Source organism: Zootoca vivipara, chromosome 12 (genome assembly GCF_965207765.1).
Source record: "Zootoca vivipara chromosome 12, rZooViv2.hap1.1, whole genome shotgun sequence".
In the NCBI taxonomy this organism is placed as follows: Eukaryota; Metazoa; Chordata; class Lepidosauria; order Squamata; family Lacertidae; genus Zootoca; species Zootoca vivipara.
The window spans coordinates 49,090,174-49,103,542 of NC_142595.1; the positions used below are offsets into that span (position 1 = coordinate 49,090,174).

The window sequence follows — 13,369 nt, forward strand, 5'->3', positions numbered from 1 at the left end:
AAAAAAAGCATTGGTTATCTTAACCATTTCAAAATGAATCAATACAAAGGAGGTCAACTGCAGAATACATATTTAATACAAAGTTAACAAACAAACAAAATCTTAAACATTTTTTAAAGGGGGGGGGGGAGGCCAACCCGGGAATTTCTTCTTTGCCACGGTTCTGTACAGTAGCTCCTATTTTCCTTTCCGATCCCAAATATGACCTAAACCCATTCAGTTTTACCATTCGCTAACAGACTCCCGACACCTCAAATCTAAGAGAACCCGACAACTCTTCGCAACAGGTACACCTCTTCACTCTGGCGTACGTCTATGCGCTGACGGTGGGGGTGGGTGGGTGGTCCTGACGTCATCGCGCACGCTGCCTCGGCCCGTCCGTCTGCTGCTCCCACCTCACTTGTGGTGCCCGGATTGGCGCGGCGGATTTGAACTTTGTAAGCTGAGGGAAAGGAGCGGCGGAGGCGGTGTCTCCGCGAGGCGAGGCGGTTGACAGGCCGGCCTAGGAGAAGGCCGCGCGCGAGAGGAGAAGAGGGTAACGGTCGCTTGTGGGAGGTGGGGGGGACGGGCAAGGTCCCAGGACAGTGCAAAGCTCCCCCCCCAGTCCCGCTTTAAACCCTTTCGGTCCCCTTCCCCGCCTTTATCCTTCCCCAAAGCGCCTCTTCGGGTGACCGTTGCTTTTAAATTCCCAAATTGCCCCTTGGACGCCTCTTTATTCTTATTCTTCCCCCGAGGCTAGGTTCTCCTTCCTTGCCCCTCCCCCCGGCCCCGTTTGTATCCTCGCAACAACAACCCTGCGAGTGAGGCTCAGGCCGAGGGGGGGGCGCCCCTCCCCGCTTCTCCCCACCCCCCCATCTTCGCAAGGTGCACTAAGCGGGCGGGGGTTGGGAACTTCTGTGGCACAACAAACCTGCGAGGGAGGCTTTGGCGGCCGCCCTGCTCCCCTCCCCCTACGATGTCCTCTAAGCGAGCTTCAGGGCTGGATCCTTGGAGGTTTTTAAGCAGAGGTGGGATCGCCACCTGCCGTGGATGCTTTAGTTCAGGCATGTCCAACAGGTAGATCGTGATCTACCATGTTTCCCCGAAAATAAGACACTGTCTTATATTTATTTTTCCTCAAGAAGACACACTATGGCTTATTTCCAGGGAATGCCTTATTTTTTAATTACGCGTCCAGCCTCACCTCTTCCATGGCGCCCTCCAGAACTGCACCTATCACTATGTATATTATTATTATTATTATTATTATGGCTTATATTGCGCCAATGCTTAGAAATCCTGCTACTGCTTATTTTATGGGTATGTCTTATTTTGGGGGAAACAGGGTACCGGTAGATCACTGTACGTCTGCGGTAGATCACGGGTAGATCATTGGTTCCCCCCAAAGAAGGTGAACAACTGTGGCTTCCCTAAAAAAGCTCAACATTTTACCTCCTTCCTAAAAAAAGCTCAACAACTTTGACCTGCCTGAACCCAAAAAGGGGGAGTAGATCACTGCCAGTTTTAACTCTGTGAGTAGATCACAGTCTCTTGGGAGTTGGCCACCCCTGTTTAGTTGATATTCCTGCATTGCAGGGGGTTGGGCTAGATAGATGACCCTCGGGGGTCCCTTCCAACCCTACCATTCAATGATTCTATAACAGGGAGGCTCAGGCTGGGAGGTGGCAGCAGCTGCCAAGGTACCCAAAAACGTTTCATGGATGAGTGGAGACTTCTTGAATCAGGGTTGTGCTGGTTCTGCTACTCTAATGTTTTTATTTGAGTATTTTGGTGTGCAGGTGTCTCCCCCCCCCCCGCTTTTTGCATTTCTATTTATTGTCTATATGTGTGAGCATTGTGCTTCAATGTACGTGTTAGAGATTTCACTCTTATTGTAAACCATTTTGAGATGTTTTATATATAAGTGGACTTTAAATGATTAACCCTAAATTAAAAATATATATTACATTATGTTCAGAAGCAGTTTGCCGCAAATCAAAACTGGTGGTATTTTCCAGTGAGCTAATGCTTTTTAACTTTTGAATTTCTTTTAGGAAGATAACATAAAATGTCAAGGGAAGATGCCCGAGTCATCCCTGTGCGGGTGGCACTAAGGTGCCGTCCCCTTGTTCCTAAGGAACTTTCAGAGGGCTGTCAGATGTGTTTGTCTTTTGTCCCTGGAGAACAGCAGGTGAGGAAAGATTTGGAGAGTTTCTGTGTGTGTTTGTGTTTCATCTGCTCTAAAATGATGGGATTTCATTAAAGATTTCCCCTGACCCACTTCGGGTTATCATAGGAGGATGAAATTGCACATGTATAATGAATGATACATCTCTCCATAGGTAACATGGTAATTTGTAGCTCTGAACTCCTAACAGTTTCTCTGTTACTGGTGCTGGTGTTACTGGTGCTAACATGGAGTAATGTTCTCAAATCCTCAAGAGCTGATTTTGATAAGAGGTGAAACCGTAGCCCTCACTACTTCTCTTCCTTCCTCACAGGTGGTTCTGGGTAATGACAAAGCATTCACGTATGATTATGTCTTCGACCCATCCACTGAGCAAGAGGAGGTGTTCAACGCCTGTATTTCTCCCCTTTTAATGGGCATCTTCAAAGGTGAGAGCTGTTGAGGTGGAACATGTTAGGAACATCTTCAGTAGGAGAAAAATGTGCAGCAGCTGAAAAATGTGCAGCAGCTGAAAAATGTGCTGGTACTAGAGTTTCAGTAATATGCAGGTCAGGGTGGATTTTATTTAAATCAAATCGATTTATATCACTAGTCAGTAAGACTTGATTTAAATAATAATTATTTTTTACAGAAAGATTCATTCTTGCTGGTATCATCTTAATATTTACAACCAAAGGAAGATTTTGTTTTGGGAATAATAAATTTTCAGAGTAGTTTTTACAGTTATGCCAAAAATTACGGATTTGCTTATACTGTTAGAAATAGATAGACAGTAATTATGAAATTATTGTAAGGTTTAATAAGTTACGTATTTTTTGCTCCATAAGACGCATCTGACCATAAGATGCACCTAGTTTTTAGAGGAGGAGAACAAGGAAAAAAATATTCTGAACGAAAAAAAATATTCTGAACGAAACAGTGGATGTATGATTTTTTTGTGCAGGCTATAGCCATGGACATGCTATGTGATCTGATGGTGAATTTGGGGTGAGCCAGTGCAAAAATCCTGAGGATCCATGTGCTTTTATCTCCTCCCTCCCAGGCAGCCTCCTTTATCGCTAGCGTCCATAATCTCCCTCCTGATTGCTTGCCAATCTGCTGCTCAGCAGCTTCCTTTCAACACCCCCTCCCTCTTTCTAAAAAGAAAAGAAAAGCACAGTCTGCTTTTTGCCCCTGGGCAATTTGGCTCCAGGGACCACACATTCGCTCCATAAGATGCACAGACATTTCCCCTTTTTAGGAGGAAAAAAGTGCATCTTATGGAGCGAAAAGTACGGTAACTGTTTATATTTGGACAACTTTTCTGCTGTATTGGAAGGAGAAAAATAATCATTTCCTCAATAACAATTTAAACAATTTATTTTACTTAAACAATAACATTATAGCATATGTTTCCATGTTTGTTAACTGATGTGGTTAAACGTTGTTTTTTTAAAAAAAAAACTTAGACTGAGTTTTAGCACATATGAAAAACTTAAAACAAATTCTTATTTCCTGATGAATAGCCATTGGACTATAATGTAACTTAAATAGAAAACTATTTTTAGAAAGATTTTTCCTCCAAAAGCATTTTATTTCTAAAAATCTGGTTTAAAATTTAAAACTGCTTATATAAAACTGCTTATAGATGGTTGGACAGTGTTTGCGAAGCTACGAATATGAGTTTGACCAAACTGCAGGAGGTAGTGGAAGACAGGAGTGCCTGGCATGCTCTGGTCCATGGGGTCACGAAGAGTCGGACACAACTAAACAACAACAACAACAACAACATATATATCATTGATTTTTATCCATCCTGATGCAGGCTGATTAGGCTGCCTAGGGATTGATATATATTCAACTTGCTCTAGTCTGATTCTTGTCCTTGCTGTTATCAACACATGAAATACTGTTAAGAGGCACTTGTCGTCCTGGAAATGACCCTCACTTCTTTTTGCGTTCTTAATTCCACAGGATATAATGCCACGGTTTTAGCCTACGGCCAAACAGGATCTGGAAAAACATACTCCATGGGAGGTGCCTACACAGCTGACAAAGAGAACGATCCCACTGTTGGAATCATCCCTCGGGCAATAAAGCTTCTCTTCCAAGAAATGAAAGAGAGGGCGGAGTGGCAGTTCTTCCTGAAAGTCTCTTATTTGGAGGTAAAAGCCATCTATGCTGTCAATATTTTTGTAAAATAACAAAATTCCTTCAGTAGCACCTTAAAGACCAACTAAGTTTTTATTTTGGTATGAGCTTTCGTGTGCATGCACACTTCGTCGGATACACTGAAACAGAATCCACCAAACCCTTATGTATATTCAGAGGGTGGGGGGTGGGGGTGATGGGAATAGGTAATGGGCTGATGGGAGTGGTAAACCTGTTGATGGCTGTTAACAACTGCTGATGACTGCAATTGGTCCTGGGGGGGGGGGGAGGGAGCAAGGGCTGAGGCACTAAAGAAAGCTTGATCATGCACAATGAGATAAGAATCCAATGTCTTTATTCATCCCAGGTGGCTCCATGGTTTTAAGCTTGGTAATGAGTTCCAATTCAGCAACTTCTCTTTCCAGTCTGTTCCTGAAATTTTTCTGTAATAAAACAGCTGTTTTGAGATCTTGTATAGAATGTCCTGGGAGATTGAAGTGTCGTGTCTCTGTCTTGTGGTTCCTGATGTCAGATTTATGTCCATTTATCCTTTGGCGTAGGGTTTGGCCTGTTTGTCCAATATAGAGAGCTGAAGGGCACTGTTGGCATTTGATGGCATACACAATGTTAGAAGATGAGCAATTAAATAGTCCTGAGATGGTATGTTGGATGTTGTTGGGGCCAGTAATTATGTTGTCCGGGTGTATGTGGCAGCAAAGTTGGCATCTGAGTTTATTGCAGGCTCTGGTACCAGTGTCCATGTTAAGTCTGGTGGTTGTATTATTGTGGGTGAGGAGTTGTTTAAGATTGGGTGGCTGTCTGTAGGCAATGAAAGGTCTTCCTCCCAGAGCTTGAGAAAGGGAGCTGTCATTGTCCAGGAGAGGCTGTAGATCTCTGATGATGCGTTGTACTGTTTTAACTTGGGAGCTGTATGTGATGACTAGTGGTGTTCTGTTATTTTCTTTTTGGGGTCTGTCTTGCAGCAGGTTCTCTCTAGGTATCAGTCTGGCTCTGTTGATCTGTTGTTTAACTTCATTAGGTGGATATTTTAGTTCTAAAAAGGTTTGCTGTAGATCTCTTAGGTGAGATTCTCTGTATGTAGAGTTGGAACAGATGCGGTTGTAACGTAGGGCCTGGCTGTATACGATGGATTGTTTGGTATGTTTGGGATGGTAGCTAGAAGCATGTAGATATGTTTGTCGGTCAGTTGGTTTTCTGTATAAGGTGGTGTCTATACGTCCATCCTGTATTTTTATAGTAGTGTCAAAAAAATGTATTTCTTGCATAGATTGGTTAATTGTTAGGTTGATGGTGGGGTGAAAGTCATTGAATGTCTGGTGGAAGGTTTCCAGGGTCTGTTGTCCATGTGTCCAGATAATAAAAATATCGTCAATGTATCGTAGGTACAAGAGAGAAACGTTGTTCTAAATCTGCCATGTGAAGATGTTGGCATACTGTGGGGCCATGCGGGTTCCCATGGCTGTGCCGCTGATACAAAATATTTTTGTAGTTTTAAGAGCAGTTGCAGTGTAGGGCCAAAAATCTGCTTCTCCCTCACCTTGAAATCAAAGCCTCAGGGCCAAAATTACTTAAGAATTTCGTTGAGGTTGGGATCAAATGCCTCTGGGCAGGGATGGGCATTTGACCAGTCAAAAAAGATTTGATTGGACAAGCATTTTCTAAAGCATTAACTTTATTGAAAACAACAACAAAAGACAACCCTTTAATTATCAACAAGCTTGATATCTGCAAATTACTAAAGCAAAATAGTTTAAACTGTTAAATCAGTTGATTTCAGTGGGTCTGCTCTAGGTGATGGCCAACTAAGTCACGCCCAATGAAGTGAACAGCTTTTCTTTTTTTAAAAAATATGAAACATTATCAATGTTGCTGAAGTCCATAAGCCGGAGGAGAGGGCAATGGCCTTTTCCTACTGTTTCCCCCCAGTGTCTGGTATTCTGAGACACAGTGCCTTTGATATGGTGAAGCAGCATGTAGACAGAATCATAGAATGGTTGAGTGGGAAGGGACCATGATGGTCATCTATTCCACCCCCCTGCAATGCAAGAATATGCAGCTGTTTCAGTATACTGTACCGTGTTGCTGAAAATGTGCTTGTGGCTCCATAAACTGACTTGGGTTACTGTGCTGAACCATTAAAGTTTCTCCTCCCTGTAGATTGTACTGGAGCTTAACACTCCCATTCCCGGTTCCCTTGCAAAGCTGTGACTTCCAAAGGGTTTACGGCAGGAATACAAAAGTCGTGGTGATTCTGTTCTGTTTGGCACTTGAGATGCGTCAAACCTCTCTTCCAATCTGCTACCTTTTCTTCCTCAGATCTATAACGAAGACATCCTAGACCTCTTGGCACCAGCCAAAGAGCGGACAGCTCAAATCAGCATCCGTGAAGACCCCAAGGAAGGCATCAAGGTAGAGTCCCTGTCAGGATTTGTTATTTTTATAGAACGGTGCAGCATGTCATAGAGACAAGGCTGGGAGTGTCAAATAGATCCTGCCCTGTTCTGTGGCAGACGCATGAAAGCTTTTTTGTTGGCGGGGCGCGGCAGGTCTGATTGAAATAACCATTCAACTTAACTTTTAGCTTTCCTGTGTGTCAGCTCAGCGGCCTCAACAACCCTCTGGCTCATGAGGAGACCCTCTCCAGAGCCAAAGAGGTCGTCTTCGGGCTCTGTGGAGGGTCTCCTCCCGAGCAATGAGGACTCTCCAGGGTGCTCCCCATTTTATGTGATTTCACATTTGCACGCAGTGGGGAGTCTACCTGTACTGTACACTTACTAGTCAGGGCCTCAAACAGGGCCTTTCCAGTCCTATCTAGAGATGCAGGAGACTGAACCTTCCTTTTCAAGCCAGGACAATGACCTGCCTTGCTCTTTTTCCCAAAGAGAAGGGACCTGTCCTGCTCCTTACACTGCTGGGCATGCCAAACAGCTAATATAGCCTGTGAATTCCCATAACAGATTCCTTTACCCAGAGGATGGCTAGGGCGAAGCATCGCTTCTGGGAGCTTGAACACAGACTAGCAGTGCTCTGATTGCCCCAGATGGTTCCGATTACGTCTGGACACAGAAAACACCCGTAACAAAAGCTTGGTAGGATTTTTTTTAAAGGTGCTGTTGATGAAGCAAAGCGAAGCAAGAAAAACATTTCCTCCCCGTTTTCTCTCTTGATACAGATTGTGGGGCTCACCGAGCACGTGGTGAATTCTGCTCAAGAGACCACCCTGTGCCTGGAGCAGGGGAACAACTCCCGAACGGTGGCTGCCACAGCCATGAACACCCAGTCATCACGCTCTCACGCCATCTTCACCATGACCATCGAACAGAAAAGCAAGAGTGAGACGTAAGCAAAGGCGTTCAGACAACCTGTTCTCTTAAAAGGGCTTCAGGCATGGTCCATTGAAGGAAGGTTTGGGGTTTGCTGCCCGTGAGTGTGTGTTTTAGCACCTTGAGACTGCTTAAGGGAATATGCCTTGCTTCAAGACAATGAGGGCAGAAAAAGTGGAAGTTGATAACTGATTAAGGAGATCTCTTGGCATATTCGAAATGGTGCCTATCGAATGACTATGTCATGGGAGGATGGAGCAAACTTGTTTTCTCTTCCTGGAGATAAAACCGGAAGCAATGGCTTCAGATTACAAGAAAGGAGAGTCCGATTAAACATCAGGAAGAACTTTCTGACAGTAAGAGCTGTTTGACAGTGGAACAGACTCTTACTAGAAGTGGTGGACTCTCCTTCCTTGGAGGTTTTTAAACAGAGGTTGCATGGTGATCTGTCATGTGTGAGCTAGCTGAGATTCCTGCATTGCAAGGGGGTTGGACTAGATGACTCTTGGGGGTCCCTTCTGGCTCTACAGTTTTATGATTCTTTGATTCCCCAACCTAGTGCCTACCAGATGCTTTGGACTGCAGCAGCTGTGCTGACTGCGGCTGATGGGAGCTTTAGCCCAAAACATCTGGAGGGCAGCAGGTTGGGGAAAGCTGGATTCTTGTTACAGCCTCAGGGTTTTTTGTTCATTGCTGTGTGAGTGAAATGCTCCTACTTCTGGCTTAGGAACACCAGTTTTTGTTCCAAGTTGCACCTCGTAGACCTTGCTGGTTCAGAAAGGCAAAAGAAGACCAAAGCAGAAGGTGATCGACTTCGGGAAGGTGAGTGGTAAAAATTTCTGATGGCATGGTAAGTTTGTGCCCACGGTGGTAGAGTTTTTAAGGACTGTGATTTGTTCTGTGTTAGAAATCCTCACTTCAAAGGGGAATACACCTTGTTTTTAGAAATAGCTGTTAAGGCCTGCCTAATTTAAGATCAATTATTTCTATGGCCTCCTTCTTCTTCTTCGCTCTCTAAACTACCATCTCAAGGCAATTTACACATAAGATAATTAAAAACAGCCAAGAACACAAAAACAATACATTTAAAGCAAGATTAAACCCCTAATTAGTGGTCAATAATGATAAATACACATTTATCCAGCTCAGGAAATCTGTGAACAAAAATATAGCATATGCATAAAATTTGTCATTCTTATCTATTGGTTTATACCCACATCCATCCAATTGTCCCATACAACCATTTTTTCCACGATTGTTAGAGTTCCACACTGAGTCACTTTAGCATGGGAGAATTGGTCAAATAATTTTTATTAGCCATTATGTTCCATAACTTTCTAACTTGACAAGATTGTTTCAAGAGAATCCTAGGTTTTAATATATTTTGATCCTAATGCTGTCCATTCAGATAAAGGAGCTATAGTCTAGGATTGCTCAATTCGGAAAATTATCCCTAATTTTGGATTTTCAGTGTCTAGTATTTGACAGTAAATAAGCTTGACAATATGGTTCTGGAAGGGTTCCTTCAAACTCTACAATTCTACAAGTGTTGATCTCGGCTCCCCATCTCTTCCCCCTTTTGCGTGTGTGCATGTTTAGGGATCAACATCAACAAAGGACTCCTCTGCCTGGGGAATGTCATCAGTGCTCTTGGAGAAGAAAGCAAGAAGGGCAATTTTGTCCCTTATAGGGACTCTAAGTTAACACGCCTTTTGCAAGGTAAGAGGGGGAGGCAAAATGTCTACCAGGGAATCATCTTGTGTCTCTGGAAACCTCCTTTCATCTCCCAAAAGTAGTGGGGGTTTTTTTTACCTAAAGAGTCGTCCTATTTTTCTCCCTTCAGATTCATTGGGAGGTAATAGCCACACCTTGATGGTGGCCTGTGTGAGCCCAGCAGATTCGAACCTCGAGGAGACTTTGAATACCCTTCGATATGCTGATAGGGCCAGAAAAATTAAGAACAAGCCGGTAGTGAATATTGACCCTCAGACAGCAGAGATTGGCCGGCTAAAACTGCAGGTGTGTCTGTGGGCTACTAGATTTGGGGGGGGGGGCAGAGGAGTTGGCTCCAGAGATGGGGGTGGTGGGGTTGTGAGCCAAAGATGCAGGCCAGTATTGATGCTTACTTGAAAGAGCTGCCACAGAACCACAGCCTGGATTTTCTGATTGGGTAAGAAACAGTTAAAAGTACCACCTTTCTCTCCTCCAGGTCCAACAGCTGCAGGTGTTACTGCTGCAGGCTCACGGAGGGACCCTTCCTGTGTGTATTGGGTGAGGACTGCTGGCCAACAACACACGTGACACTCTTCAGTGCTAAAGGCAGCCTGTACCTCTTCATAAACATTCATTATTGCAGACCTGGCCAATGAAAGCACTGGTGCAGAGATCTCTGCAAACATAATTGGCAAAGCTTTGTCTGGCCTCAAGGCTTGAATTGATGAGATGCACTTGGAAAACTGCTGCCCTATTTAAGAGAGCACTGAAAGTTAATACGTTGCCAAGACTGAACATCCAAATGCTGCTTGATTTTGAATTTTTTGACTGCGGGATGTGTCATGCTTTTTCTTAAGCATACAAATCTAATTAACAGACTTCTGGATACAAATCCAGGTCTGGTGCTGCTGCTTTTTCTGTCTTTCCCAAGCTCCTCTTATTCTTCCTCTTGTTTCAAACCTGCTTTGCATCTTGCTTTCTGTCAAAACCCCATTCTCTAAAAACATGCCTGAAAACCCCACATCTGCCCTGCTCTTCCTGAGCCTCTGCAAGCCTTCCCTCTTCTGTGGCTCCTTGTAAGTTTTTCTTTTTACTTTTTTCTTTTTCTTCTTTGTTTTCGTTACCTGCACTTATTGCTGTCCAATTGGAGTGATTTGAGTGGTCCATTTTCCATGCAAGGCTCCCTCCCTTTCATGGAAAACACACAATGCTGTACCCACAGAGCTACATGAAAAGCACTATCTTAGTTAGCCAACCCAAATTTGCACTAACATCCTGCTCATTTGAGCGGGTAGGATTAGGCAAGGGTGTGTGTGTGTGTGTCATTTCTCTGACATCATTGTGCCATTTAGAGGCACCAGAAATGCTTTCAAGTCCCAGTGCAAATCTGGGCACAAGAATCTCAGCTCCCTTCCAGTTTGGGGCTGGGAACAAGGGGATTGCCTTTTGTTTCTTTCTATGAAAAAAACAATTATACTGCAATTTCATTAAAAAAATTCAAAGCAGCTTATCACTATTATACACACACACACATGCAATAAAAGCAACACAAAGATTTAAAATTGTACATCACTAGCTAACAATTACAGAAAGTGTTTTTCTTAATGGTCTGCATAAGCCTGATGGCATAGAAATTTCTTTAGCAAACAAGTTACCAGTAATATAGAAAATGCCTGCAGTTGCACTACTTTGATTTGAAAATGCATGGAAAGCAGTGAGATGATTCTTTCTAAGTGTGTCTGAAGCCTGGGCAGAGCCCATTCTCTGAAGATATTCTGGCGAGTGGCAAGGTGGCAATTTTTGAACCCCCATGGCAAACCTGTTGTTCATGCACTACCCAGAAGGGGGTTATTCCGCAGTTTTGAGAATAATGGAGGAGAAAACTTCTAGTGTGTTATTCTGTGACATGAAATAATTTTAAACTCATACTTAAGATACTTTTTCTAGCAGATGCAGCCTTGTCCTTCCTTGGATTTACTTTTAACTCACCCTTCCAGGAATCTGGGTTCTTTTTTTCTTCTTGAATGAGATAAAACTTCCTTAGTGTGCTGGATGCAGGCAGATTACTAGCCAATAAACCACTTAAGAGGCTTTGTTACAACTGAGCGGTATATGAAGTTTGTTAAATAAATAAATGCTTCTTGCTTAAACTTCCAGTGGTGAGCCCTCAGAAAACCTGCAATCTCTGATGGAGAAAAATCACTCCCTCGCGGAGGAAAATGAAAAACTAAGCCGTGGCCTCAGTGAAGCAGCAGGCCAGCTTGCCCAGATGCTGGAAAGAATAATTGTGGTAAGGTCTCAGATATTGGGGGTGGGGTGGGGGCTGGTGGCAATGACACCTTTTTGTGACATAGGCATGACTTCCCATCAGTGAGTTCAGAAAGAGGGCTATTCTGTTGCCAAAAATGCAGTCTTGTGACTTCATTTAAGTGTTTAGGAATTATTATTTTTTAAATGCGGTGGTGGGAGCAATTATTGAAATTCCTGGCTGGTTTTTATGTATGGGTGATTGCCATTTTGTGTGGGGGTCCCGTTCCTGGCCCCCATTCTTCCCGTAACATGAGACCTACTCAGAGTTAGACTCATATTGTTACTGCTTAAGTCAGTGTGGTGTGGTGGTTAGAGCAGGCTTCCTCAAACTTGGCCCTCCAGATGTTTTGAGACTACAATTCCCATCATCCCTGACCACTGGTCCTGCTAGCTAGGGATCATGGGAGTTGTAGGCCCAAAAACATCTGGAGGCTGAGTTTAAGGAAGCCTGGGTTAGAGTGTCAGACTAGGACAGGGTCCCCAAACTAAGGCCCGGGGGCCGGATGCGGCCCAATTGCCTTCTATATCCGGCCCGCGGATGGCCCAGGAATCAGCATGTTTTTACATGAGTAGAATGTGTCCTTTTATTTAAAATGCATCTCTGGGTTATTTGTGGGGCCTGCCTGGTGTTTTTACATGAGTAGAATGTGTCCTTTTATTTAAAATGCATCTCTGGGTTATTTGTAGGGCATAGGAATTCGTTCATATTTTTTTTCAAAATATAGTCCGGCCCCCCACAAGGTCTGAGGGACAGTAGACCGGCCCCCTGCTGAAAAAGTTTGCTGACCCCTGGACTAGGACCTGGGAGACCAAGGTTCAAATCCTCACTCAGACAGGAAGTTCAGTGGGTGACCTTGGGGACCAGCCACTGCCTCTCAGCCAAATCTACCGCACAGACCTGTTTGGGGTATTAAATGAGGGCAGAACCATGTATGCCACCTTGAGCTCCTTGGAGGAAAAAAAGGGGGATATAAATGCAACAAACTAAACAATAATAAATTTAGCTGACTGTGCCCAATTCCGAACTGCAACCACCTGGGGCCAAATACGCCACCTGGCCACCACCTCCTAAGCCAGCCACTTTCAACCTGGTGCCCTCCAGAAGTTTCTCGACTCCCAGCTCCCATCATGCCCTGCCAGCATTGCCAGTGGCTGAGGAGGATGGAGTTGTAGTCACATCCTTTGGTTTAATTCACAACTATCCCCTTCACTTTCTGCAGACGGAGCAGCAGAACGAAAAGATCAGCACAAAGGTGGAAGAGCTCCAGAAACATGATGCGTAAGTAGTTGTTCTCTGTGTACACACTTAGCTGTTCAAAATGCAGACCGATTGCTCATGGGGCTGGCTACGTCTAAAATACAGGAAGTGAGATAGGTGGGTTGCTTTGAAGGGCACTTTGGGGCATGGGGATGGGCAGCAAAAGTTAAAAACAAGTGTTGTATTATGACGTAGGAGGAATAAATAAATAATCCACATGTTAGAGCAGGATGTGTCTTTTCAATCAAGCATCTGCAAGGCATAAAACTAACACCGACCTGTGAGTAAGTTCTTGTGGGACTGGATTTCAGGTTGAAACTCGACCTGCAGAAGCTGCTTGAGGCTCTGGAGGACCAAGAACTAAAAGAGCACGTGGAGCTCATTCGCCACCTGCAGCAAGTGATTGCCCAGTTTCTGGTAAGTATCCCCTTGGGGACACGAGGACGT

At 44.1% G+C, this 13,369-nt stretch overlaps 1 protein-coding gene across 2 annotated transcripts in view; it reads left to right on the plus strand.

Annotated features, from left to right (window-relative positions):
• The first annotated feature begins 389 nt into the window (after nucleotides 1-389).
• KIF4A (kinesin family member 4A) overlaps nucleotides 390-13,369 on the plus strand; it is a 29,351-nt gene continuing 16,371 nt past the window's right edge. Inside the window, exons 1-13 of one of the 2 annotated variants that reach the window (XM_035134455.3) lie at nucleotides 390-535; nucleotides 2,034-2,170; nucleotides 2,481-2,595; nucleotides 4,121-4,311; nucleotides 6,635-6,727; nucleotides 7,491-7,657; nucleotides 8,369-8,463; nucleotides 9,241-9,360; nucleotides 9,485-9,660; nucleotides 9,851-9,912; nucleotides 11,512-11,644; nucleotides 12,885-12,943; nucleotides 13,234-13,339. In XM_035134455.3, coding sequence (XP_034990346.3) covers nucleotides 2,048-2,170; nucleotides 2,481-2,595; nucleotides 4,121-4,311; nucleotides 6,635-6,727; nucleotides 7,491-7,657; nucleotides 8,369-8,463; nucleotides 9,241-9,360; nucleotides 9,485-9,660; nucleotides 9,851-9,912; nucleotides 11,512-11,644; nucleotides 12,885-12,943; nucleotides 13,234-13,339 — 1,440 coding nt within the window. In that variant the 5' untranslated portion in view covers nucleotides 390-535; nucleotides 2,034-2,047. The remainder of the gene's footprint in view (nucleotides 536-2,033; nucleotides 2,171-2,480; nucleotides 2,596-4,120; nucleotides 4,312-6,634; nucleotides 6,728-7,490; nucleotides 7,658-8,368; nucleotides 8,464-9,240; nucleotides 9,361-9,484; nucleotides 9,661-9,850; nucleotides 9,913-11,511; nucleotides 11,645-12,884; nucleotides 12,944-13,233; nucleotides 13,340-13,369) is intronic. The other variant, XM_060281878.2, reaches the window with a different exon arrangement.